Source organism: Danio rerio, chromosome 23 (assembly GCF_052040795.2).
Source record: "Danio rerio strain M-AB ecotype USA chromosome 23, GRCz13ab, whole genome shotgun sequence".
NCBI classification, from domain to species: domain Eukaryota; kingdom Metazoa; phylum Chordata; class Actinopteri; order Cypriniformes; family Danionidae; genus Danio; species Danio rerio.
This window is the reverse complement of record NC_141043.1, coordinates 38,202,578-38,229,045: the sequence shown is the minus strand read 5'-3', so window position 1 is coordinate 38,229,045 and position 26,468 is coordinate 38,202,578. Positions and strand designations below refer to the sequence as shown.

The 26,468-nt window shown below is 34.4% G+C and overlaps 1 protein-coding gene and 1 long non-coding RNA gene across 36 annotated transcripts in view; one reads left to right on the top strand and one right to left on the bottom strand.

The window, feature by feature from the left end:
• The window catches only part of chst13 (carbohydrate (chondroitin 4) sulfotransferase 13), a 416,663-nt gene that overhangs the window by 31,850 nt on the left and 358,345 nt on the right, over nucleotides 1-26,468 (bottom strand). For 4 of the 35 annotated variants that reach the window (XM_087307583.1, XM_087307578.1, XM_087307587.1 and 1 more), the window contains 4 exons: nucleotides 13,163-13,271; nucleotides 12,931-13,068; nucleotides 10,805-10,914; nucleotides 7,452-7,528 (listed from right to left, as the gene is read on the bottom strand). In XM_087307583.1, coding sequence (XP_087163709.1) covers nucleotides 7,452-7,506 — 55 coding nt within the window. In that variant the 5' untranslated portion in view covers nucleotides 7,507-7,528; nucleotides 10,805-10,914; nucleotides 12,931-13,068; nucleotides 13,163-13,271. Of the gene's footprint in view, nucleotides 1-3,828; nucleotides 4,312-7,451; nucleotides 7,529-10,804; nucleotides 10,915-12,930; nucleotides 13,082-13,162; nucleotides 13,272-16,393; nucleotides 16,534-18,692; nucleotides 18,860-26,468 lie in introns of those variants that run through there. The other 31 variants (XM_087307580.1, XM_087307588.1, XM_087307585.1 and 28 more) reach the window with 16 other exon arrangements.
• Nucleotides 7,973-11,633, top strand: LOC147831333 (uncharacterized). The gene is made up of 2 exons (XR_015523836.1): nucleotides 7,973-11,145; nucleotides 11,183-11,633. It is a non-coding gene; the product is annotated as an uncharacterized LOC147831333 (long non-coding RNA).

The window sequence follows — 26,468 nt, the reverse complement described above, 5'->3', positions numbered from 1 at the left end:
AAAGGACAAAATTGTATTACAAACAATATATTAACATACAGATTTTAACATTTCTTGTGTTGTGAACAAAAAAATCTAATTGTGTATGAAAGCATCGTCAGTGCACAGAGACATCGAATTGAACCGAATCAATGGCATGATGAAACCACTGTAGGTTTACACCCCTAATACTTTTTCCAACATTCTTTAGACTATTTTTGTTTTGTGTTTAACAGAAGAAAGAAATTCATACAAGTTTAGAAGCACTTGAGTAAACAGAGTTTATTTTCTTTGTTGTTTCTTTGTTCTTGGTTGTTGGGTAAACTATCCCTTTACTTTGTCTATAATTCCTTGGTTAGTCTGTTTGGGATTCAAACCCCCAATCTTTCAGCTGTCGACCAAGGTCCCTTATTAACACACCACTTGTTGAGAACTGACATTTAATATCTTTCACAAACCAACATAAAAAGTATTAAAATCTGTGTAGATCGGAAGTTGCTGAAACTTTGTCAGTATCTTGATATACTTTCAACTGAAACTGAATATTGAGTAGGGGTCAGGGCTGTCATTTGCACATTGCAAACTACAGGGAGAAGGTATTAATATGCATTTGCTAAGGATGCCAAGACTGTCGCTCCAACCACAGAAACAAATGGTCCAACTTTAATTGAAGATTACCAAAACAAACAAACTTTGTTAGTGGATTAACTTGCATAGATTAATTAGTCAACTTTAATAGCAACGTGAGCTAGCAAAATAAACATTGCATGTTTTAATTTCACACTGACTTTAAGTTTAGATAAAGGCCTAGTGGATTGGCCCAGTTGGAGTTCAAACCAACAATCTTTCATATACCAAGCTTTTTAAAACAAACCAATGCTGAATGATATAAAGCAGGGGTGCCCAAACTTTTTCTTATGTAGGGCTAAAAAACTAAACTTGATCGAGGCTAGTGGGCCGAAGGTGGTAAATATAGTTGCCACCAATAATTTTCTAATTTATTTAATAATATTTAAAAATAACTAGAAAACATTGCTTTATATTAACGAATAAAGCAATTACATACATTTTATAAAACATTTCTTAAAGTAAACACAAAAGCTTAATTATAACAGAATAGAATTAGTTTTTTGCCTTGATTTGCTCACCGATGTCTTCTGTCCTCTAATTATCGAATTACATTATTTACATTTTAAACAATCAAATTCATTTACAACATTTAACTGAAACATTCAATTTCTTTTTTCTTTTTTTTTTGTAGTTCAGCAATAAAACAAAAACAAAAAATGTTACGTCAAATTATAAATGATGAACTTTTTTAAAGGCACTTTCTTCTCAGATGGGATGGCCAAATAAAAGGTTACAATGGGCTAACTTTGGCCCCGGATATAAAGACATGAGATCTCTGATACAAAGCATTCTAACAATCCTAATTAGACAAAAGTAACAAGGTTTAACTTTAATAACAGTTAATGTGTAATCTTTTGGGATTGAAACCAATAATCCTTCCATTCTCAATGCAAATCTTATCCAACACATGACCCAATGTAAAGTGACATACAATAACCTTGGTCAAACAAACCCTAACTTTGATTATAGTTCGTTGATTGTTACTTTTGAGCCTCAAACAAACAACCAAAACAAGCTACTGGTCAAAACTCAAACTTATCAAGCAGAAGTTTAAAAAACTGCAAAGTTAACAACAACAACAAAAAAGTGTGTAGGTCTTCACTCCAAGAACGATTTTAGTATGTGTACATGGCCTGTTACAAAACGTCTGTTTTGCGTGACAAGTGAAATGAAACGAGTTGACTTCCTTTCTCCCTAGTTATGTGTGTACATCAAATACAAATGTTTTTCATGTCTTACCTGCTGAATATTACACTATATCAACAACCTATTCTTAATGTCAGCAAACAGCTAAATACAAAGTTGTCGCCAACACCCATTTGTTTTGTAATTAAATTACATTTGAATAAATTGGTGGCTATTTCATTTGAACTTCATCCCACTTTTTTGTGATTGCTATGGACACACTCACTGACATTTAGCTTTAGATAAATAGAGATTTTACAACTTTTTACAAAAAAAAAAAAAAAAATCTATCATAAATGTGCACACTGCAAAGTAAACTGTAAACTATTTATGCTTTCTCATGAGATCCGGCTGGATATTCAACAAATCCATTGAGGTAAAGTTGGTTTTATATTCACACACCGATTCATTTTTTAACAGTGACAACTTGTAAAATGCTAGTTTGAATATTCAATCTAAAATAGGCATGAGACAATAACCACTTTCACACTATACCACGGTTTGGAGAAGTCAAGGTTTTAAAACCGCCAACAATTTCTGCTATATCGGTTTTAAAGTTTGTGTAAGATTTTTTTATTTATGTTTTTTTTTTTAGGACAACAGTATCTCCAGAAGAAAGATATCCAAAAATGGCAAAGAAACAAACGAAGACAGCAGAAGGCAATAGCTACGTTTCCATCCACCAAATTTTAAGCACATTTTGGATATGCTCATAAAAAAAACGATTGATCGGTTGAAACGCCAAGATTGTGCATACGTTTTGAAAATGTGCATAAAAAACACATACATAACTGAGTAGAATAAACTTTTTATTCAATAAGGAAAAATGCACATGGAAACACATTTACCAAACATATTTGCAGTGTGCGCATTAAAAAAGGTCATGTGATTTTGTTATAAGAGATCATGTAAAGATAAAAATGTGTGTGAATGGACAAACCAGCAGGCTGAGCACATTGTAACATCTAGAATGTTGTCTTGGTCATTTTAAAAGGCCTTAACTGTTTTAGTATTAGTGTTTTTATATTATTAATGACCTCCAGAATCAGGAGAGTCTGTGCTCCACATCTCAGGCCTTCAAAAGCCACTGCGCGTTCACTGTGTTCCAGAACTGCCTTCTGAGATGCAAGTGATTTATTAAATGAAGAAAAGATTCACATATCTTCTCTTATCACAGCAAATTCAGTTTTTACTGTTGATATTTGGCAACAGATAATCAGGAACTGATGATTTTGTTCGCTTTGACTTGTTGGATGGAAACTCTGCTTTATTTGCACGTTTTATATGTGATAATACAGTTTGGCGCATAAAGTTAATTCGTAGCTATTGATTCGTTTGAATTATTTAGCATGACATGTTTACTATTACAAAATATTTAAAATGTTTCTGTTGGGTTCAAAGGGTAAAAAAAATAAAATAAAAAATTACCCAAACATTTAAAAATAACATATTTTAAAGCAGTAATCCAGATACCGTGAAATTAATACATTGTTATCATACCGTTAGAATCTAAAATCCCATGCAAGTATAACTTTAAAACAACATTAGCACTATTAATTCACTGTAAACACTGTTGTACTTTGATAGTCATTCGCTATTAATATGATTTTCACTATTTAGAATTAGCACTAGCAGATAATGCTTTTCTGAAATTATATTAAGAAGAATGTCCGAATATAAAACAAACTTTACCTCAATAACAAATCCGAGTATTTGGAACATGGCTGTTTTTCTCATAATGGTTTATTGTGATTATTGTGTAGGCAGTTCATACACTGCTCGAAGATTCAAACTTAATACTTTAGAAAACAAATCTAACTTATAACGACTACATTCAAAAAGGTCAATAAATAAAAAGTTATACGATTGGATTAAAACTCTTAATGAATTCAAAACAACATATTGGGACGCGTTCACAGTTCAAGCGTCGTTAATTTGAGAACCACTCGTAACAATTCATTTAAAAGATCCGACTCAATTGAACAAACAAAAGCACCATGAATCAGACATCGCCACTTCATAAGTAAGACTCACCTGATTTTGAGATGTTCTGGAAGTACAGTATGAGAATGAAAAACGACCCGACGCATGTCGCCAGAAACATCCGACCCACTTTGGGCTTTATCATTCTGATAGCCCCCCGTGGACGGTCGATGTCCGACTCTCGCCCGGCGACAGAGGTCCGAGAAGGGCTGTTGTCGCCGAAGAACACTCCTAAAATCGTCTGTTCATCTCATTTCAGAAAGAAGTACAACATACATCGAGTCCCAAACGAACTTCGTGAAAACTAATTCCGACACACGCTTCACCCGAAGCACCTCGCTTGTCCGCCGGAGAACAAACCGCTTCTGTTTAGTGTTAAACGAACCATTCACCTAAAAAAAAAAAAAACTTGTCGGCTCCAACTCTGTTAAAGCGTGCCGTCGCTTCCCAAGCGCTGGCGTCAATTGCGCACACTTTCCATTGATCATCTACATGTCTTCAGCACGTCACATGTTGCTGTTGTCAGTGGAACTCAACTTCCCCTAAACATGGAGGGCATTGTATCAAACTTTGGTGTATGACGTCACGCCCACTAGCATCTTTCTAGCGGAGTGTCCAGGGGCCCCTGGATGTGACGCAACAACTGGAAAGCCTCAGGAGACTGAAATTAACACTCTAGTCAGTGTTTTAAAACTTTTTTAAAATGAATAAAACTAAAACTAAAAATGAAATAAATAAACATTTTTGTGTGTGTTTTCAGACTGCAATTAAACAAATAATTAACTTTTACGTTAAGATTGATCTGATATTTTAATAGTGCTATTATTTTTATCAAACGTTCTATGTTATAATAAATCACACACACGTTTTTAAATTAGCCTAAAATACCATACATTATGTGTCAAAGGTGATTTCCTAGAAATAATGTAATTTTAGTGACATCTGGTGGAAGATACAAGAACATCACAGCCTTTTCATCCACAACCAGGGGTCTTCAACATTCAAGGGTCAAACCAATTGATACGAACAAGAAACTGCTATATAATATTAGTTACTGGATTTTATGCCTCTTATTGTAATTTACACCAGCTTTAGTTACATAGCAATGACATTTAATAATCTTAATAATATAAGTCAAACTGTAAATTAGATTTTTTTTTATCAGCGGAAGATGTTTGATTAGATTTTTTTTTATTTTTTAACAGAAATATCCTACATTAAAATTCTTTAACAAAAAATACATTTCAATAAGGTCGATATGGAGTGGGATGAAGCAAAAGATTATTATTTTCCCCACTCTATTACCACATAATTCGTCTATTACTTCAACTTATTTGTTCTTTTACTTATCTCTTCTTTTTTGACATTATATGTTTGATTCCATTCCTACACTTACATTTTATAACATAGCAAGTTTAAATTGAATCTGGATAATGCTGTCGTCTCTCCATCTACCAAAGCAAGTAACCTTGGTGTGATTTTTGGCACTCATCTATCACTAGACTCACACATCAAGAGCATTACAAAATCTGCTTTTTACATTGCAAAAATTAGGTCTTACTTCACTCAACCAGATGCTGAAAGACTCATTCATGCATTTGTCATCTCCAGGATTGACTATTGTAATGCACTCTTTGTTGGTTTACCTGCTAAATTAATCAACCGGCTGCAGTATATTTAAAATGCAGCAGCACGCATTCCACCACGCGCTCCACCACGGCAGCACATTACTGATGTGCTTTATAGCATGCATTGGCTCCCAGTTCAGTCCCGCATCATTTAAAAACACTCACACTTGCATTTAAAGCACTACATGGTACAGCTCCTTCCTACATCTGTGACATTGTCTCTCACACCTTCTCATTCCCTGCGGTCTGCTGATACTCTCGCTCTTCAACAGCCACCCTGTAGACTAAAATCAATGGGGAGGGAGCCTTCTCTGTTGCTGCACCTAGGTTATTGAATGCTCTCGCTTATTCTGTAAGAAATGCTTCCAGACTAGCTAAAAACCTAGTCTTTTTAAGACTGCATTATGTTATATTTTAGAACTTTTTTTATGTATACTTTAATTAAATGCATGTTTCATTTCTCTGTTATTGTATCGCTTTGGTTTTTAGAAAAGCACATTATAAATAAAACATATTATTATTATTATTATTATTATTAACGTAGACCCCCAAAATGCACAGTACTGCAAACAGCCATTAATTAAAATTCCATCCTTTCTCATTTTATTCTTTTTCAATCACCTCTATTCATCATTATATTCCTAAAATTTTATACTAGAACTTATAACTATAACTTTTTTGATTGATTATTATCCGGACATTGTTTGAGAATCTGTTCTAGACTGTTTCATTATTTCACACCACAGATTTAAAGTTGTCCTTTTTATCAGCCTCCTGAACTAGTGCTCATCTCTCAGATTATATGCCCCTAGTCTTTCTTCAAAAAAAATTTGTATGCATTACGAAAGTAAATTATTCCTAGCTTTAAACATAAATTGTGCTGTTTAAATTTAACCAAATCAATTGAACTTGTATGCTCCAAAAATCCCACATTTTCTATGTCTAATTACTTTTTTCTGCATTGAACATGAGGATTGTAAGTTAGATTTATATGTTTTCCCCCAAATTTCAACACAATAACTCATATATAGCAACATAAGTGTGTTACTACACAATATAATATATTGTCCATGATAAATCTTGCTTTATTGAGTAGCATAACTACGTCTTGAGTCATTCATTCATTTTCTTTTCGACTTAGTCCCTTTATTGACCTGGGGTCGCCACAGCGGAATTAACCGCCAACTTATCCAGCATATGTTTTTTGCAGAGGATGCCCTTCCAGCTGCAACCCATCACTGGGAAACATCCTTACACACTTCCATTCACACACATACACTACAGAAAATTTCAGCTTACCCAAGTCACCTATATCGCATGTCTTTGAACTGTGGGGAAAACGGGAGCACCCGGAGGAAACCCACGCAAACACGGGGAGAACATGCAAACTCTACACAGAAATGCCAACTGACCAAGCCGGGGCTCAAACCAGCGACCTTCTTGCTGTGAAGCGATTGTGCTACCCACTGTTCCATCGTGCTGCCCCAGTCTGGAGTCAATATTATTGTATTTTGTACATGCTTGCTCTAAACATCTTGAAGGTCATTTCTGCTAAATTAGAAAGCAAAATTGTTGCGCAAATTATAATTATGATGACTTTAAAAGACATATTAATCAGATAAAAAGTTCAAACTGACATTATGATTTTGCTGTAAGTTGATTATTTTTTATTTTTGATTACTGTCATCATTTTAGCTTTATTTATGGTGGGTCAAAAGATTAAAGTAAGACACAAAAGGTTACTAATAAGTCAAAACAACGACTATAAATTTAGGAAGTGAAATAATAAATCAAAATCATGATGACAAAATATTTCAGTTCCTAATTTTAAAGTCGTTTTGACTTATTAGTGACCTTTTGTGTCTTACTTTCATCTTTTGACTCACAATAAATAATCCTCTTAAGTCATTATTATTATTGTTAATTTTAATTGTAGTGGATTATAATAACATTTTTTCATCATCAAAGCATTCTTTTTTAAATTTTACAAACGGGTTTTTTATTTATTTATTTATTTTTTTTCAAACTGAAGGAATTTATGCTCACCCAACACCACTGGCAACTGTGCAGTCAGCATAGATTTATTTCTATGATTCACCATCACTGTTGTCCAGCCTCGTTTTCTGTTTAGCCCACAAAGAAAGCAAGCATGCATTTAATATCCTGTTTATGCATGAATGCAGAAAAAAAACTGTTTTACAAGCTGCTACAGATATGCTGTATTTTACAAATTTTGCAATACTAAGCCAGCAGATTTCACTCAACAAATTTCAACAAACAGGTCTCGTTTATTCAGTTCAGAATCAATAATAATGTTGATTCAGAGTCAAAATGACAGAGAAAAGACTAAATCAAGGACAATTATGTTTAATAATACTAATCTCACTCAAAATGTTTTGAAAATGTACTCTTAAAAGGCAAGTTCAGCCCAAATAAATATAATAAAACCCTTTTTTTAACTTTATGAGTTTCTTTCTGCTGTTGAACAAAAAATTAATATATTTTGAAGAATGCAGGAACCCATCAACTTCCATAGTAGAAATTAAAAAATACTATGGACGTCAATGGGTGCCAGCATTCTTCGAAATATCTTCTTTCGTGTTCAACAGAAGAAAGAAATACAAATAGGTAGAATAAGTAAATGACGGCAGAATGGTAATTTTTTGGGTGAACTATCCCCTTAATTTGATCTAATGATAGTGTTACAATGACACATTTCCAAACTGATCTTCATCTTCCACATTAAAAATGTATATTTAGTAAAGTAATTCAAGATTTCAAATTTGATTTACTCATAGACTTGCTTGCATATGTATTAAGAGCTACATTATATAGGCCACAGGAATGTAAATTAAACAGGTCAGCTAGTGTTTGAACAGATGGATATTGTCTAATGCATCAATGTGTGCCATATGGAACATATGAATCTCATGTTGTGTGTTTGGTCACGGAGGTGAACTGACTGCACATTAATAGCGGAGGACATTTGGGTTCAGACCGAGATGCTTGATGTTTAAAAAATATCCTGAAATCCTCAAAGTTTGCGTTTGTATTTAGACGAATATTGGTTAGATACATATGTTGCATTGGTATATTTTTCGCAATAGTCAAAAATCTTATGTGTCTAAATGATAGATTTTTAATAGCCAAAACCTTGAATTATCTGCATTGGAACTATCTTAATTTGCACATTTTTAATGTGATTTCCTTTGTATTTAGATTTTTTAATTCTGAGATTACAGAAATTCCGTAAATTGTATCTGAGCCATGATATTGACCTATCATAATGTATACATATCAATGGAAAGCTTTTTTATTCAGCTTTCAGATAATGCTTAAATCTCAATTTCCCAAAACTGATGCTTATGACTGATTTTGTGCTGCAGGGTCACAAATGAAAGAAAGACAAAACCAAAAAAACAGCATGCTTGTACATTACAGAGTGGTTGTGCGCCCTTCTCATGATTTTAATTGTAAGGTAAATCATGTTTTTTACTTTATAACAGATCCTTAAAGATCAATAAGTGTGTGTTAAAGTTTACAGGAGTTAGTAACTATATATACTATTTATTAGGTGACTATTTATTAGGTGACACTTCAAGAAAGTGTCTGAAGTGAAATACGTTGGACATGTAGTCTGGCGGCATTGTTTTTAGTCAGTGCTGTGTGGCTGAGTGATGCAGTGCTGTAGCTCTGCTGCTCTTGGTTTTGGATCTTTGCCTAATACATTAGATCAATTGTTTATTGGATTAATGTAATATACGTAACTGAGATTTTCGAAGATGCTCTTTACAGTAGATGCATTTGAAAATGTTTTAATTGTGTGCAGTGAAAACTGAGATATTCAAAATAATAATATGTGACCTTGGACAACAGAACCAGTCATAAGTGTTAATTCTTTAAAGCTTTATCATTGATGTGTACTTTGTTTATTCATTCATTTTCTTTTCGTCTTAGTCCCTTTACTAATCTGGGGTCGCCACAGCGGAATGAACAGCCAACTTATCCAGCATATGTTTTTACGCAGCGGATGCCCTTCCTGCTGCAACCATCTCTGGGAAACATCCATGCACACTCATTCACACTCATACACTACGAACAATTTTAGCCTACCCAGTTCACCAGTACCGCATGTCTTTGGACTGTGGGGGAAACCGGAGAACCCGGGAAAAAAACCCATGCAAACGCAGGGAGAACATGCAAACTCCACACAGAAATGACAACTGACCCAACCAGCGACCTTCTTGCTTTGAGGCAACAGCACTACCTACTGCGCCACTGCGTCGCCAGTAGCACATCTTGTTCGTTTCATTCATTCATTTTCTTGTCGCCACAGTGGAATGAACCGCCAACTTATCCAGCAAGTTTTTATGCAGCGGATGCCCTTCCAGCTGCAACCCATCTCTGGGAAACATCCACACACATTCACACACTATGGACAATTTAGCCAACCCAATTCACCTGTACCACATGTCTTTGGACTGTGGGGGAAACCGGAGCACCCGGAGGAAACCCACGTGAAGGCAGGGAGAACATGCAAACTCCACACAGAAACACCAACTGAGCCGAGGTTCAAACCAGCGACCTTCTTGCTGTGAGCACTACCTACTGCGCCACTGCCTCGCCCTTGTTCGTTTCATTTAAAAGCTATTTAAGAGCCAAAAATATTAGAATTGCGTAGATGTCCAAATATTTATGGAGCTAACTGTATATATATTAATCATCCAGCGATAGACACCCAATGATACAGTGTATATTTGGCTATATACTGTACATAAACACAGTTTTATAGTGTAAATTTTGAAATGTACTGTCAGTTAACCAATTAAATAAGACCCACATGTTAATAAGACCCTTTTTTTTTTTTTTTTTTTTTTAATACAAAATGTGTTCCAGTAATTTTTTTGCCAGTATATAATCTGTTTCTTTTTTTTTTTTTTGGATAGATTTGCACATGACATCATTTTGGGTCATCACTTGGCTGGTCACATAAAAAGTGACTTTATCTCTTCGATCCTACAATCATCGGACACTTTGACTTTGAACGGTTGTTTAAACAAACCAAAGTGACTTCATGCACCTTTAACCCAACTAACAAAACAAACAATTAGTTTACAGCATAAAATATGTATAAAGTCTCATCTTTGAAGATATCCCTAAGCAAATAATCAGTCCGGCCTCCCTCTGCATTTAGAAATATAGTGCTTTAAAGTTGTGCTTTGTCTGGCCTGTGTTGTGCTTGTTTTGGCAGACAGCTCAGTGTCTCAGTGAGTCAGCATGAACGTGCTTCCACTGAGATCAGCCTCTCAAAAAGACCTTTATCTGAACCCTTTTTATTCAGGACGTGCATCGCTTCATATGGCCAGTGGACAAAAAATAATAAAGAGATATTTACTGACCTCGTGATCTCTGCTGACCTCTTTCCGAAGGGTTACGAAGCTCTATCATTCTGCTGTCCTTTTTGCTTTCTCTATTTAAAGTGGCTAGAAGGGTCGATGACATGGTTTTTCTGGAGAGAGATGTGTAGGAATTTTAAGAAAAGTCATTTATCTTTCATATAAATTTAAGGACAAAATGTATCATGTATAATTAAACCGAATCCTTACTTAAAACAATATTGCCAATAATTTTCCACCAACAGTTAAACAATGTTCAATCCAAGTCAATTCAATTCATCTTTATTTCCATAGTGCTTTTACAATGTAGATTGTGTCAAAGCAGCTTCACATAGAGCAACATAGTGAATTGAAACAGCGTCTTCACATAGAGCAACATAGTGAATTGAAACAGCGTCAGTTCAGTTTTCAAAGTTTAGGTTTTATATTTTAGCCATAATCCAGAGAAAATAAAATAGTAGTTTTTAAAAACGATAACATGTCGACACCAGTGGTGTAGTGGTTAGTGCGTCGAGAAATGCACTCCGGAGCTCGCGGCGACCTGGGTTCAATTCCGCCTCGTGGTCCTTCCCCTCTCTCTGCTCCCCATGCTTTCCTGTCAATTCCCTCTACTGTCCTATCAATATAAAGGTGAAAACCCCGAAAAAAATAATTATATATATATATAAAAAAAATAATAAAAAAAACATCCTGTGCCTGCATGGGATGTACCTAAGACCTAAATTAGTCCCCAAATTTGTACAAAGGTAAACAGGTATTTTACTTTATAGCACTTGTCTATAGTACTTTTCAAGCACTTGTCCCAAAAAAAACAAAAAAAAATAAAAATAAATCAGGAAAAACGACCCCAAGAGCTCTGACACAATTCCCCCACTGAGGTGAACTTTAATTAAGTTCTGTTAATCACAGTGGCACTGGACCATAAAAACAAACTCAAGGTGTGCGTCATTGTTGGCATTCTGCCTCTCAGCCTTACTGCAGCTCTCAGGTCTTGATTCAGAAACCAACTTAAACTTAAACTTTTCATCCCCCTTCTAAAACTCCTCATATATACATCCCAATTCCTCAGATGCATTAGGAAACCTTCTCTTCCTGAGAGGTGACAGACTGACCATGTGTGAAGAGATGAGAGGTGTCAGATAGTTCAGAGGAAGAGGAGACACCAGGCCGAGCACAGACTGATTGGTGAGAGAGGGCATATGAGAGATTTTATGATCATCAAAACTTCTGTGCAGTTCTTTAAAGCGATCAATAATGATGAAAGGATTTCAAAAAGTACTACTACATCTGTGTAATCTGTGTTTTTAGAATATATAAAGCTCAAGTCAAGATTTTAGAAACCCAGAGAAATGCCCAGAAAAATACTTGTATAAAGTTCATATGCCACAGTAAAATAATAACACTATAAAAAGGGTTGTATTGTTGTTGTATTATAAAGTAGTTTTTTTGTTAGATGTTTTTCCAGTGTAATGCAAATAAGGAAACATCCAAAATATACTTTTTTTTGTCATGCTTTACCATTTTGTCTATGTACACATTTTATATATATATATATATATATATATATATATATATATATATATATATATATATATATATATATATATATATATATATATATATATTAAAGGCAGTTTCATAATATGAGTTTTTCCTCCAGTATAGAGCCATAACTCGTACATAAACCACACTTCAGTTCTATTCATATCTATAATCTGAAGGTTTTGTACAGAAAGATATGTTCATATTTGAATATCATTTTTTTTTTTTCTGGCTGAATATTTTCTGAATTATTGGGTAGATTAAAAAGAGATACCCAAATTTTACTTTGACTCTAATAAGTCACAAACAAAATAGAAAGGAAATAAATCTAAATTTTGAACCTTTCTTTGTCCAATGTTCAGTTATTTGTGCAAGAAATGTTTGCAAATTAGTGCATATTTACAGAAACGATACTATGCATATACATACTTTGCATATTAGCCTAGGTCTCATGACATATTACAAAATATCTAAACACAATATAGTATATTATGTATGTGATACTAATGAATCAATTGTTGATAAAAAATAGATGTAAAAAGCTGCTCTTGCCTTAAATGTTCTACAGTTTAGTACTGAGATCTTACCAGTGAGAGTGAACGGAAATAAGTCCAGGCCATTTTTTTTCGGGTAAACAAGCGAAAGAATGCATGGAGTCTTGAAGTGCTTCCTCTCAGCCAGCAGGTGACACTGCAGCCGCATGCTACAGAAATAACAATGACGACCTGAAAGAATGAACTTTATAGTCTTTATAGTTAAAAACAACATTTAGATCACTGTTGTATTTAGATTAAACTGGCAAAATGTTTGATAACTCACCTCATTAAACAGCATTTCTGAAATATAAACTCCACCAATTCACAGCAAAAATATTCCTCAGTGGTGCGTTTCCTTCTGGTGGACACTGAATTCTGAAGGTGTGAGCTTACTGTAAACAACAATATCAACAACAACACGTCACTAAAAGGCTAATCAATTCTGGGGCCTTAGCTGGATATTGATGGAGATCTGTTTGTTGACATGTATGTAAAGTCAAACTTTTGCGTTAGACTGGTCTGAGTTTTAATAACGACAGAGGTCATGTGACCAATCAAACAGATAAAATGAGGCGGAGCTTTACTGTTCACCGATATTCAACTCGAAACGCTTCAGGTGTGTGAGTGAGCTGAATGTAAGTATAGCCAGGGATGGGCAGTATTTATGATACATGCATTTCAAATACATATTTAAATGCACAATAATACTTTGTAATTTGTATTTGATAGGGTTGATGAAAATAGGTAAAAAATTTCTATCAAAATAAATCAGGTTATCTTCCATCCATTTCATATCAATTTTCAAAAAAAAAAAAAAAAAAAAGGAAAACTACCCAGGTAGCAAAGAATTCGATCTGGCCCAGATTTGGCATAAAACTGGCACAGCAGGCATTCGTCCGGCGCTGGCATGCAGCACCGTCTTACAGGTGGCACTCAACTGACCCACTGATCAAATGATAGAATATGTAAACTTAGTTTATTTATAGATTTAAACAATAATAAATAAAAGCCTGGGTGCTGATTCTTTTATTTTGAGGGCGACGTCACAAGCTCAGATTTGGTTGGCCAATCAGAGGAAAAAAGGCTTTTCAACACCGCCTACATGTGTGTAATGAATTTTAAAGTCGTTGATCTGTTTTCCTGCCCTAATAAAAAAAATAAAAATAATAATAATCTAAAAATCAAGCCAAAATCTTGTTTATTTTTATTTTTTATTTTCTTAGTTTTACTTTTTTTGTTTTAAAAAAAAACAAAATAATTTTGTTTAATTCGGATATGAAGTGTCCTTTATTTTTGTATTTTTAAAATAATGTAAAAGTCTACATGGCATCTTAAAATGTGGCCTTTGATTGGTGGTTTCTTAGGTATTTGCCAAGCCTTAAGATCAGACTACAATAGATTAATGTTTAAGAAGTTGATCAATGCTTTGAGTATGAATGGAAATTATGCATCACATATAAAGTAACAGACAAATGGCAGGGGTAGAATTAGGAGCATATCAAAATAATACAGCAAAATAAGACAAAAAACAAAGTCCCACTGTGTCGATCACAATATTGAGAATTGAAGACTTCAATTGCAAAAATTTTGAAGCATAAGACTTTTAAAAGATGGTGGCAATTTTCACAATCAAGAGATATTGAACTATATTTCAACTCATTATCTGCATTAAATTGTATTTACAGTGATTAAAGGGATCATCTTCAAGACAGGACTTTCTGTATGAAATTTGTACAAAATCTATACTGAAATCAAAGAGAAACATACGTTACGTTTTTATGAATACCTCCTCATAAAGGTGAATCAAGTGCAGAGAAGCTGACTTAAACTTGCTCAGAGAAAAGCTGTTGTTATCAGTCATTGTTTACTTGACTAAGACAGTTTAATGGTGAAGAGATTGATCCAATAAGCCTATTGATAGAAGGTTTGCATAGACATGTCATGCTCCCTTGTAAAAGTCTTTTGTAGTCTTTTCAAAATGCAGTATTTTATTTTGATATATTTGTGGCTGCTGTGTTTTGTATTTTATTTTGATACACTTAAAATCGAGGTAATTTGTATTTTATTTAAAAATACATTTCAATGTATTTTTTGCCCAACCTTGAGTATAGCTAAATAATATTTAACCACGGATTTACTACAAAAATGTGAAACAGCCAACATCCATTTATCCAGTGATTCAAACTACTGGGTAATTTGACATATATTGATGATTTGAATTGATAATATTGAATAAATCATTTGCGTTAGGGTGATTACAAGGGCCATAAAGAGTGTATGGAAATATTTCCAGAAAAACCTCACAATCCAGAACATGATCGCAAAATAATGGTGTCCGAGGCATATAATAATGTTAAGAGTTTTAAGGTTATGTATTGCAAGTTACTCAATTTTGAATAACACTAATAATGATAACCAGAAAAGCAACATGTTACTTTTAAATTTGAGTTACTTTTTACACATTTCGGTTTTGGTGCATAAAAAAAGCCTTACATTTGTCAAATTATATATTATTACAAACAAACAAGTCCAGCCAAGATGAAAAAAGTAACGTAATGTTGGAATATCACGCCAATTCCATGCATGTTCAATAAGAAAGGGTCTGGAGAGTGTTTTCTTCAATGCCAAAAATATTAGTAATTTATTAGATACAAATGAATAATTCGATCACAGAGTTACATTACCCCAATGCAATACAAGAATTAAATCAAGAGGTTTGCAACTAACTTAAGTTTCCTGACTCCAGCATATATACACAACTGATATTAACGCGTGCAGTTTTGGTGTAACGTCACTTATCGGTCATTCTGCAGTCCTTTGGCTCTTATACCCCCATACATACTTCCTCTTTCTGCAACCCTTCTCTGCATACCAGGATTGAACAGTTACATGCATCTTAAATATATTTCACAACTTCTACAAGCATCATGACAACTTGTAACATCTCTAGACTTTGTATTAAACAAAGGCCCCCACACTTTTTGCTTTTTCCTCTTGTCAGCATGTTCCTTAAAAAAGTATGCAGCACAGTAAAAAAAGAGGAAGTGTGTCTGGTCAAGATGTGTTATAATACAAAAGAAAATATTGATTAATCTGTTGTTAGTCAAAACATTTTACCAAGAAATCAAAACACAAAATTAATACAAATAAATTAATTTTTTCCACACTACTTTTCCTAAAAAGTAACTAGAATATAATGCAAAAGTGTAATGAATTACATTTTAAAAGTAACTTTACCCAACACAGGGGGCTAAAACCCATAGCATCCCTCGATTATTATGAACAGTAACATCAAATATTTCATTTTTAAAACCTTAAAGGAATTGTTCAGCAGAACGGGAACCTAAATTCTATATTCCTCAATCCTATATACTTCATGATCCCCATAATACACATAGACTACACGTCTAGATGTATACAAGAGCCAGTTAAAGCTCAAATCGATGAAAGAAAAACACCCATAAACACCATTGTATCTGACATCAAAACATTCACATTGGCGCATAAAACATACCAGTTCTTTCTCTGGATTTCAGCAAGATGTTACTTTTTAAATCTAGATGTTACATATTTCAGAAATCTCACTCCATATCCCTGTATCGCCTGCAGTGGGCAACACATCAAAGACGTCTTGATCTTCTCTTCTGTCCTCCGCTGCCAAAGAGAAACCGAAGAGATGTAAGAACTCAGATAGGACCAAAAAAACAGCAGGTCATCCCAAAGACACAAGCCATGAAAGATGTGAAAACTAGGCCAAGCAGCGAGAACAGTTCTAACACTGCTGGGTTGAAGCTGTCAAGTAAGGTGGGTCTGAGACTACTAGTTTAAATGCTTGTATTTGTCTAACCAAAGGAATTTTTTATTATACATATGTGGCATGGACAGAATAACAAGTTGAGTGGAAAAGGACAGAATGCTCAAGCTTATGGGATTTCTTGTCACAGCGACAATGCTGAATATCACGATTCAACCCACATAGAAATCTGATATGGCAATATGGGCTATTAATATCAATATCGCAAAGTGCAAATCTGCATTAGTCACATGGCAGAATGTACAATATCAAGTTGGGATTTTAATAAACCAGAAACCACAGTTCAGAACGTATTATTTTACAACTGATTATTGAAATTCAGTACCTCAGTACTGTTAGACTTTATTTAGAATAATTTTGGATAAATTTGTATATTTTATGGAGATTCACTCCCCGTTAAAATAATTTAATCAATGTAAAACTGTGAATTCTTTCCAAACAGCTGCTTAAGTCATATTGTGAAATCATATTCATATCGTAATATATATATATCGCAGAAAACATAAATATCGCAATGACAGTTTTTTTCAATATTGTGCAGCCCTAATGGCAATATATGCAAATGATATGTATGATATACAAGTTCATATTTAAATTTCTTATATATAAAGTGTGTCATATATGCACTTATATATATTTGCATATAAATGACTAAATAGCTATATATTAAAACACACACACACACACACACACACACACACACACACACACACACACACACACACACACATATATATATATATATATATATATATATATATATATATATATATATATATATATATATATATATATATATATATATATGTATATATATATATATATATTATTCCAATGGTTATTAACACTCACTGGCCACTTTATTAGCTACACCTGGTCAACTGCACGTTAACGCACAGTAACCACTTGTTACAACCAAGATAAGCATAAGAGAATATCTGAATGCCCAACACGTCCAACCTTGAGGCGGATGGGCTACAGCAGCAGAAGACCACACAGAGTGCCCTTCCTGTCTGCAGCGACATTCGGATGATAGGGTCAGAATTTGGTGTCAACAACATGAAAGCATGGATCCATCCTGCCTTATATCAACGGTTTAGGCTAGTGGTGGTGTAGTGTGGGGGATATTTTACTGGCACACTTCGGGCCTAGTAGTACCAATTGAGCATTGTGTCAACACCACAGCCTACCTGAGTATTGTTGCTGACCATGTCCATCCCTTTATGACCTCAGTGTACCCATCTTCTGATGGCTCCTTCCAGCAGGATAATGCGCTATGTTGTAAAGCGCGAATCATCTCAGACTGGCTTCTTGAACATGACAATGAGTTTACTGTACTCAAATGGCCACCACAGTCCCCCGAACTCAATCCAATAGAGCACCTTTGGGATTTGCTGGAATAGGTGCTTTGCATTATGGATGTGCAGCTGACAAATCTGCAGCAACTGCGTTATGCTATCAAGTCAATATGGACCAAAATCTCTGAGGAATATTTCCAGTATCTTGTTGAATCCATGCCATGAAGAATTAAGGCAGTTCTGAAGGCGAAAGGTCCAACCTGGTACTAGTAAAGAGTACCTAATAAAGTGGCCAGTGAGTGTATGTGTCACATGTGATTTGCATATCTTTTTGGATCATATTTCTGCATGGGTGCCCAGAACACACTTAATTGTTTTGTATGTTCAGTAGATTCTGTTACAAAATGTTACTGAACTAAAATAATAATAATAATTAAAATAGATTAAACATTTGTCATTTAAAACTGACCTAATACTGACAGTGTGAACGATACATGAACTGTATAACCTATTTCTTGGGCCTTTCTAAAGAAACTAACAAAAGTACCAAAGCCCAAGGGTAAGCGCACCCTAAAGTGTGAGCACAGAAGAACCCTACTGTGAGAGAGAAAAAAAAAAACACTCATGATTTTAAATGTAAATACTAGCAGGTGTTAATGTAATACATTTTCTACCCTTATCTAAACTTGTCCACAACTTACCTCACCCTATAGCAGTTTCTGAATAGCAAATGTTTGTCAGAAATGTCCTTTTAAAGTCTCTTAAACAGAAGATGAAAGTGTGACTTTTTAAGAGGTGCTCCGGCTGTTCTTCAGTTCTCAGCTTGGTGTCTCTCACATACAGCGCAGCTTCTCTTCTGAAACACAGCCTGACAGAACAAAACCTGTGTGACTTACTGTATCAATTCTGCAATACAGTAGAAGTGTGGAAGTCTTTAGATGCATTGAAAAATTTAGTATACACTAACAAAGTCAACTTTAGTTTGAATTTGTATTATATATATATATATATATATATATATATATATATATATATATATATATATATATATAGTGCTAAGCATAACTGAGTACACCCTATTTTGAAAATGAATATTTTTAACCATTTCTCAGTGAATATGGGTGATATATTTTGGTGCATTTAGAAAAAAAACTGATTTATTAAACATATATTATTAAAATAATATTTTAGTGACAGGACGAAAAAAAACTATTACAAACTACAAAATTTTTACAAATTTTACAAATATTTTTACTTTCTCTCGATTTTCGCTCTTTATTTATAACATTTTTATTCAGTATATTATAAAAATGGGCTACTATTTTTGACCGTTATCATTATTTATTTAGTTAGATTAGCTCCAGATTTGGCTTCAGTACTGACTAATCTAATGTATATGCACAAAAATAATATTGTAAAGCATCCTATAGAAATATTCATTTAAATGAGAGATTTGTGAGGGGTGAACTCACATATGCTGATCTCTGTTTATACCGCTATATGTACACAAGTAAAGCATATACTTCAACTTGCAGTACTTAAAATATAATTTCAACTTTAGGTCATTACACTCCATATATCAATCTATGTATGTATATATATGTGTGTGTGTGCATAATTTTTTCAAGACATATAATATATAACACAATTATATATATATATATATATATATATATATATATATATATATATATATATATATATATATATATATATATATAATTTTTTTTATATGAATATTATGTATGCCATGGTAAGTATGCCAACATTATTGGATTATGTTTATGTTCACCCATCCATCCAATCATGACAATGTAAAAATATAAACAATTCATATCATATTATATAATACATTTATGTACTATGTATATACTGTATGTAGACACTCACTGGCCACTTTAATAAGTATATCTTACTAGTACCGTGTTGGACCCCGTTTTGCCTTCAGAACTGCCTTAATCCTTCGTGGCATAGATTCTTCAAGGTGCAGGAAATATTTATCCGAGATTTTGGTCCATATTGACATGATAGCATCACCCAGTTGCTGCAGATTTCTCCCGTTCCACCACATCCCAAAGGTGCTCTATTGGATTGAGTTCAGGGGACTGTGGAGGCCATTTGAGTACAGTGAACTCATTGTCGTGTTCAAGAATCCAGTCTGAGATGATTCGCGCTTTATGACATGCCGTGTTATCCTGCTGGAAGTAGCCATCAGAAGATGAGAACACTGTGGTCATAAAGAAATAGACATGATCAGACGCAATACTCAAGTAGGGTGTGGCGTTGACACGATGCTCAACTGTTACTAATAGGTCCAAAGTGTGCCAAGAAAACCCCATTACACCCCCACAGGCCTGAACAATTGATACAAGGCAGGATGGATTCATGCTTTCATGTTGTTGATGCCAAATTCTGACCCTACCATCTGAATGCTGCAGCAGAAATCGAGACTCATCAGACAAGGCAACGTTTTTCCAAATTTCTATTGTCGAATTTTGGTGAGCCTGTGCGACTTGTAGCCTCAGTTTCCTTATTTTAGCTGACAGAAGTGGTGTAGTCTTCTACTGCTGTAGCCCAACTGCCTTAAGGTTCAACATATTGTGCGTTCAGAGATTCTGATGAACCAGATGAACCTCTGATGAACCAGAGATTCAGATGAACCAGTCTGGCCATTCTCCTCTGACCTCTGGCATCAACAAGGCATTTGCGCCTACAGAACTGCCGCTCACTGGATATTTTCTCTTTTTCAGGCCATTTTCTGTAAACCCTAGAGATAGTTGTGTGCGTAAAATTTATAGTAGATCAGAAGTTTCTGAAATACTCAGAACAGCCCGTCTGGCACCAACAACCATGCCATGTTCAAAGTCCCTAAAATCTCCTTTCTTCCCCATTCTGATGCTCGGTTTGAATCGCAGCAGATTGTATTGACCATGTCTACATGTTTAAATGTATTGAGTTGCAGCCATGTGATTGGCTGATTAGAAATTTGCGGTAACGAACAGTTGGAAAGTTGTACCTAATAAAGTGGCTTTATTATTATTGTATGTACAATGTGTAAAAAATTTTTTAGAATTGTGTCTCACATTTAATGACATAAAAGAAACTGAAATTCAGTTTGACATGGAAACACCACCAATAATGCACTTGTAACAGCTTGAAAACAAACACGATTTTGTAGTGTCCTGCAAAAACAGCTGCTCTCCATTTTAGTCAAAAGGACATATTTCACAATTAGCATATTTTAAATGAGTCATTTATATTAATACCCAAACCAAACTCTCCACCACAATACTGAGGGTGTTGCTGTGTGATTGCTGCATACATTTTTATTTTTTCATCATGTTGCTGTGCGGTTGCTAGGGGGCTCAGGATAGTTGCTTGCTGACCAAATCAAAAGAGACCAACCCCACATCTCTTTGATATTCCAATCTCTATATGTACGGCTGACGCAACTTCTTCAATGTAAGTCAATGGGATTCTTTCACAGAGAGATTACTGTAGTCACACTAATCAGCAGCGCAGCTCTTTTGACGGTCACATGCTGGTGGTGCTAGTCACACCTCAAGGGTCCTGTGAGTGAATTCAGTTATCAGACGCAGATATTTCCACCCAGAGATAAAGACTGAGAGACAGTGAGGTGAAGGATTAGGTTGGTCATGACTGTGACGTAAAATGTACGACTGGACTGACAAACGTCAACCGACCATTAAATAGATCATGTTTTTTGTAGACCTGACCTTGTAGTAGAGGTGGATCATAACAAGAAGAGATAAATGGGACATTCAAATCAACATAATTTGATGAGAAATATTTACTTTGGCCATCAGCACTGTTTGGCCGACTACACTGTTAAAAAAAAGATTGTTGCCTTAATGTTTTTTTAGAGAGGCACAAAAAGGTCACTGGTTCGAGTCTCGGCTGGGCCAGTTGGCATTTCTGTGTGGAGTTTGCATGTTCTCCCTGTGTTAGTGTGGGTTTCCTCTGTGTGCTTTGGTTTCCCCCACAGTCCAAAGAATTGCACAATAAGTGAATTGAATAGACTAAATTGGCTATGGTGTATGAGTGTGTGCGCGAATGAGTGTGTATAGGTGTTTTCCTGTGCTAGGTTGCGGCTGGAAGAGCATTCGTTGCGTAAAACTTATGCTGGAATAGTTGGCGGTTCATTCATCTGTTGCGACCCCTGATAAATAGGGACTAAGCCGAAGGAAAATATATGAAGGAATGTATTAGTTTTTTGTTGTTGTTGTTTAATCAATTAATCAATTATTTAATTCCGTATAGCTTAAAAACACAGTAAAAACCTGGTTGACTTATTAAAATTATGTTAATTAAAGTGGCATTTGATGTCATGACTTTTCGACATATTTTTTATTTGACAGTGTATACACAAACATTTTAGCTGTTTATTCAAACTACTTATTTAAAATTAGCTGAATAAACACAATCCTTGAGTCTTTTTGGGGACGACTTAATTATTTTACGTTCAATCCACTTGTAATTAAGTTAACTTAATTGATTTATGTTGGAATAACATGAAAGAATTTTTTGGAACCCAGCATTTATTTTATACATTATTGATAGAATTGATACATCATACTGGTGAGTTGACTGATAAAATGTTATCTTGATATTTTTGGGGATTTATTTATTTGATAATAATAGTTAATCAGTAATTTCCCGAGTGTGTTTTAATGCTGATTTAGGCCTGTTATTGATAAATAATTATGACTCGAAAATCATCAGTAGAAGGCAGCAAGTTATTTTCTTCTTGAGTAATGTATTAATGATTCATTCACAATCAGTTGATTCAGATAAAAACAAAGCAAGTTGATGTCTTTATGAGTGGATCATCTTTATTTGGAAACAGATTAATTCTGGATTGGAATTCACACGTTTATTTGGAATTCCAGAATGTAGATTCATTCACATCAAAACAGAAAAAAGGCAATATTGTGTCTAAAAGGGAACTTAACATTAAATTCTTGCTTATGTAAAACTGTTTATGTATCACGTTAGCATATACCACTCTTGCTTTGTGAAATTACAATTGTTAAAACTATACCAGGTCTTAAAATGTTTTTTTGTTTTGTTTCTTCTTTTGGTTTTATAACATTAATTAGATGCTAACTATAAATGTCAGATTTTTTTGTGTTAATAATAATAATAATAATAATAATAATATATATATATATATATATATATATATATATATATATATATATATATATATATATATATATATATATACATATATATATATATATATATATATATATATACATATATATATATATATATATATACATATATATATATATATATATATATATATATATATATATATATATATATATATATATTTAAATCTTGTAATGTTTGTAAACCTACACTGTAAAAAAATGCAAGGTTACATGCAATTCACTCATATTGTCTCAACACAAATCGATTAGGTTAACTTAACAGATTTGATAAATTGAGTGGACTGAACACAAAAGTTGTCCCAACAAAATCTCAATAATTGTGCTGTTTCAGCTCATTTTCATTCATTCATTCATTCATTCATTCATTCATTCATTCATTCATTTAATTTTTGGCTTTGTCCCTTTATTAATCAGGGGTCACCATAGTGAAATGAACCACCAACTTATCCAGCATGTTTCATGCAGTGGATGCCCTTCCAGCCACAACCCAACACTGGGAAACACCCATACACTTTTGCATTCACACACATAAACTTCAGTCAATTGAGCTTGTTCAATTGACCTATAGCACGTCTTTGGAATGTGGGGGAAACCGGAGCACCCCAAGGAAACCCACGCCAACACGGGGACAACATGCAAAGTCCACACAGAAATGCCCACTGACCCAGGCAGGACTTGATATCCAGCGACCTTCTTGCTGTGAGGTGCTAACTACTGCGCCACTATGAAACCCTCAGCTCATTTTAAACACTTTAACCCCCAGTTTCACAAACAAGGTTTAAGGCTAGTCAAGATTCAATTGCATGTTTGAGCTGTCTCAACTCAAAATAACTTGCAGTGAGATATCTTAAAATACAACAGCGTTCACTCCAGCCTAAACAGCGTTTAGAATTCAAGACCATTTAGTTCTTTTGGTTTGGCCTTTATTATTTTTATATAGGTTCTGTGCATTTTATCTCACTCACTTAGGTCAGTTTTACAATTTTTTAAGTTGTCATTTTCCTGAAGAAAATTGTTCTTGAAATAAGTTGGGAGATTACAGTTGAAGTCAGAATTATTACCCCCCCAAATAATTCCCAAATGATGTTTAAAAGAGTAAGGGAATTTTCACAGCATGTCTGACAATAGTTTTTCTTCTGGAGAAAGTCTTGTTTTATTTTGGCTAGAATAAAAGAAGTTGTCAATTTTTTAAAAACATTTAAAGGACAAAACTATTAGCCCCTTTAAGCAATATATATTTTTTCGATAGTGTACAGAACAAACCATCATTATACAATAACTTGCCTAATTACCCTAACCTGCCTAGTTAACCTAATTAACCTAGTTAAGCCTTTAAATGTCACTTTAAACCATATAGAAGTGTCTTTAAATATTCTAGATAAATACTGTCATCATGGCAAAGATAAAATAAAATAATTAGTTAATTTAAATAGTTAAGCTATTAGTTAAATAAATTATTAGAGATGAGTTATTAAAACTATTATGTTTAAAAATTGTGTTGTAAAAAAAATCTTCTCTCCGTTAAACAGAAATTGGGGAAAAATAAAAAGGGCGCTCATAATTCTGACTTCAACTGTATGTATTACATTCCTTTACCTATCCAATTATTTCTGTAAAATCAGAAAAATCCTTTAAGCTTCGTGTTTAATCATATGTCTATATCACACATAAAAATATGCTAAATGTGTTTGATAACATGTTTTATTTGAAACCCATGCACTCACATTTACATAATTTCTTTCACGTGATTACATAAAAATGTTCCAAAGCTACCTTTAAAGATGGTTCATATGTGTTCCAAACATTTCACGTGTATATTAAACACTTCAAAGCTCATGTGCTTTTTCTGTAAGGGGTCTCAAATTATATTTTAAATTAAGATAACCACGTTGCAACTAACTTATCTGCTTAGAACTAACATCTGCTTGTAAGCACAGCTTTAGAATATATGGTCTGTCCCTAATGTACTTCTATATCCTATTTAGATGTGCATAAATAAATACACTTACAAAAAATTCCATTTTATGATGTGAACAACAAGAATTATGAAGACCTTCAGTCAAGACATGCAATCCACATGCAATTAACATAGATGCTGTAATAAATCGATCCATTAGAGGGCAGTAGTGCATTAAGCATCACTGCTGAAGAGTCTTAATCATCGCTCCAAGCCTTTTTCTGTTGATTATTTCCTTCAGCGAGAGGTTAACTGTTCTGACAAGCCATATGGGTGCAAAAATGCCATTTAACAGCGACACCAAACACTCTCGATTGTGACATTGCAGGCCGTGGTCTAAAATGGACACAAGTACAACCCAGCGTTAGTTTAAGAATGGCAGAATGCAACAAATGAACCTTCAGCATAGCAACCAGGAGAAGCTGATCAATATTCCGATGCCGTAAGCAAGTCTGAGAAACGCAGAAAAGACCAAATTGCCCCACGCTGAGCGAAAATGTTGAGTGTTTCGTGTCATTCAAACTTGAGCGCCGCTCCTCTTATCGTGATTGGTTTGTCGGATGATCATTTGATGGAGGATAAACACACACTCGTAGACTTGGGGAAATCATTGAGCTTTTTAATTCCCAAATCACCTCTCATCTTATATGGAGAGAAGCCCGGAGTGCCCCTTACTTACCGTCTTTTCATTGGCAAATTACCACACTTTTCAGTCAAAGACGGTTCTTTAGCAGCTGTATCTGAATTGGTCAGACGTGCACCGGGAACTGCAAAATGGTGGATGTCAAAACCAAAAGAGAGACTTCGACGTGAAAAAATTGCAGGGCGGTGTATAATTGAACACATGCATGGCACTTCAGAGCAGGTCAGAGATTTGCTAAATCGCTCTACGCCAAGGTGGTTACGGAGGATTACAGTCAGCGGCTGATACAGAAAGTGAAGGGACCTTGTGTAGTTCTCGAGAGCTTTGCGTTTTGAGCGACGCCGCGATACATTATTTATTTACATCCTCATTCTATAATAAAACAAACCCTGACTGAATGTGCTAAGGCCATTTGAAATTCCTCTTTTTTCCCCCTCCCTCCTCGGTGAATTATCATAAGAAGATTAGGAAAGTTGCATGATGACAGAGCAGAAGTCTATCAAACGCCTTTGATCTGCGGCTCCAGTCCCAGGTACTGCACAAAGCCTTTGACAGGGATTTGCTCTGGGCTGACTCTTTTTCAAATGATAATTACTGTTTTGTTGCTGCGCTCGCACTGAGCACGCACCGACTCTAACAAGCTAAAGAAGCTCAGAAATACACCCCAATAACCAAA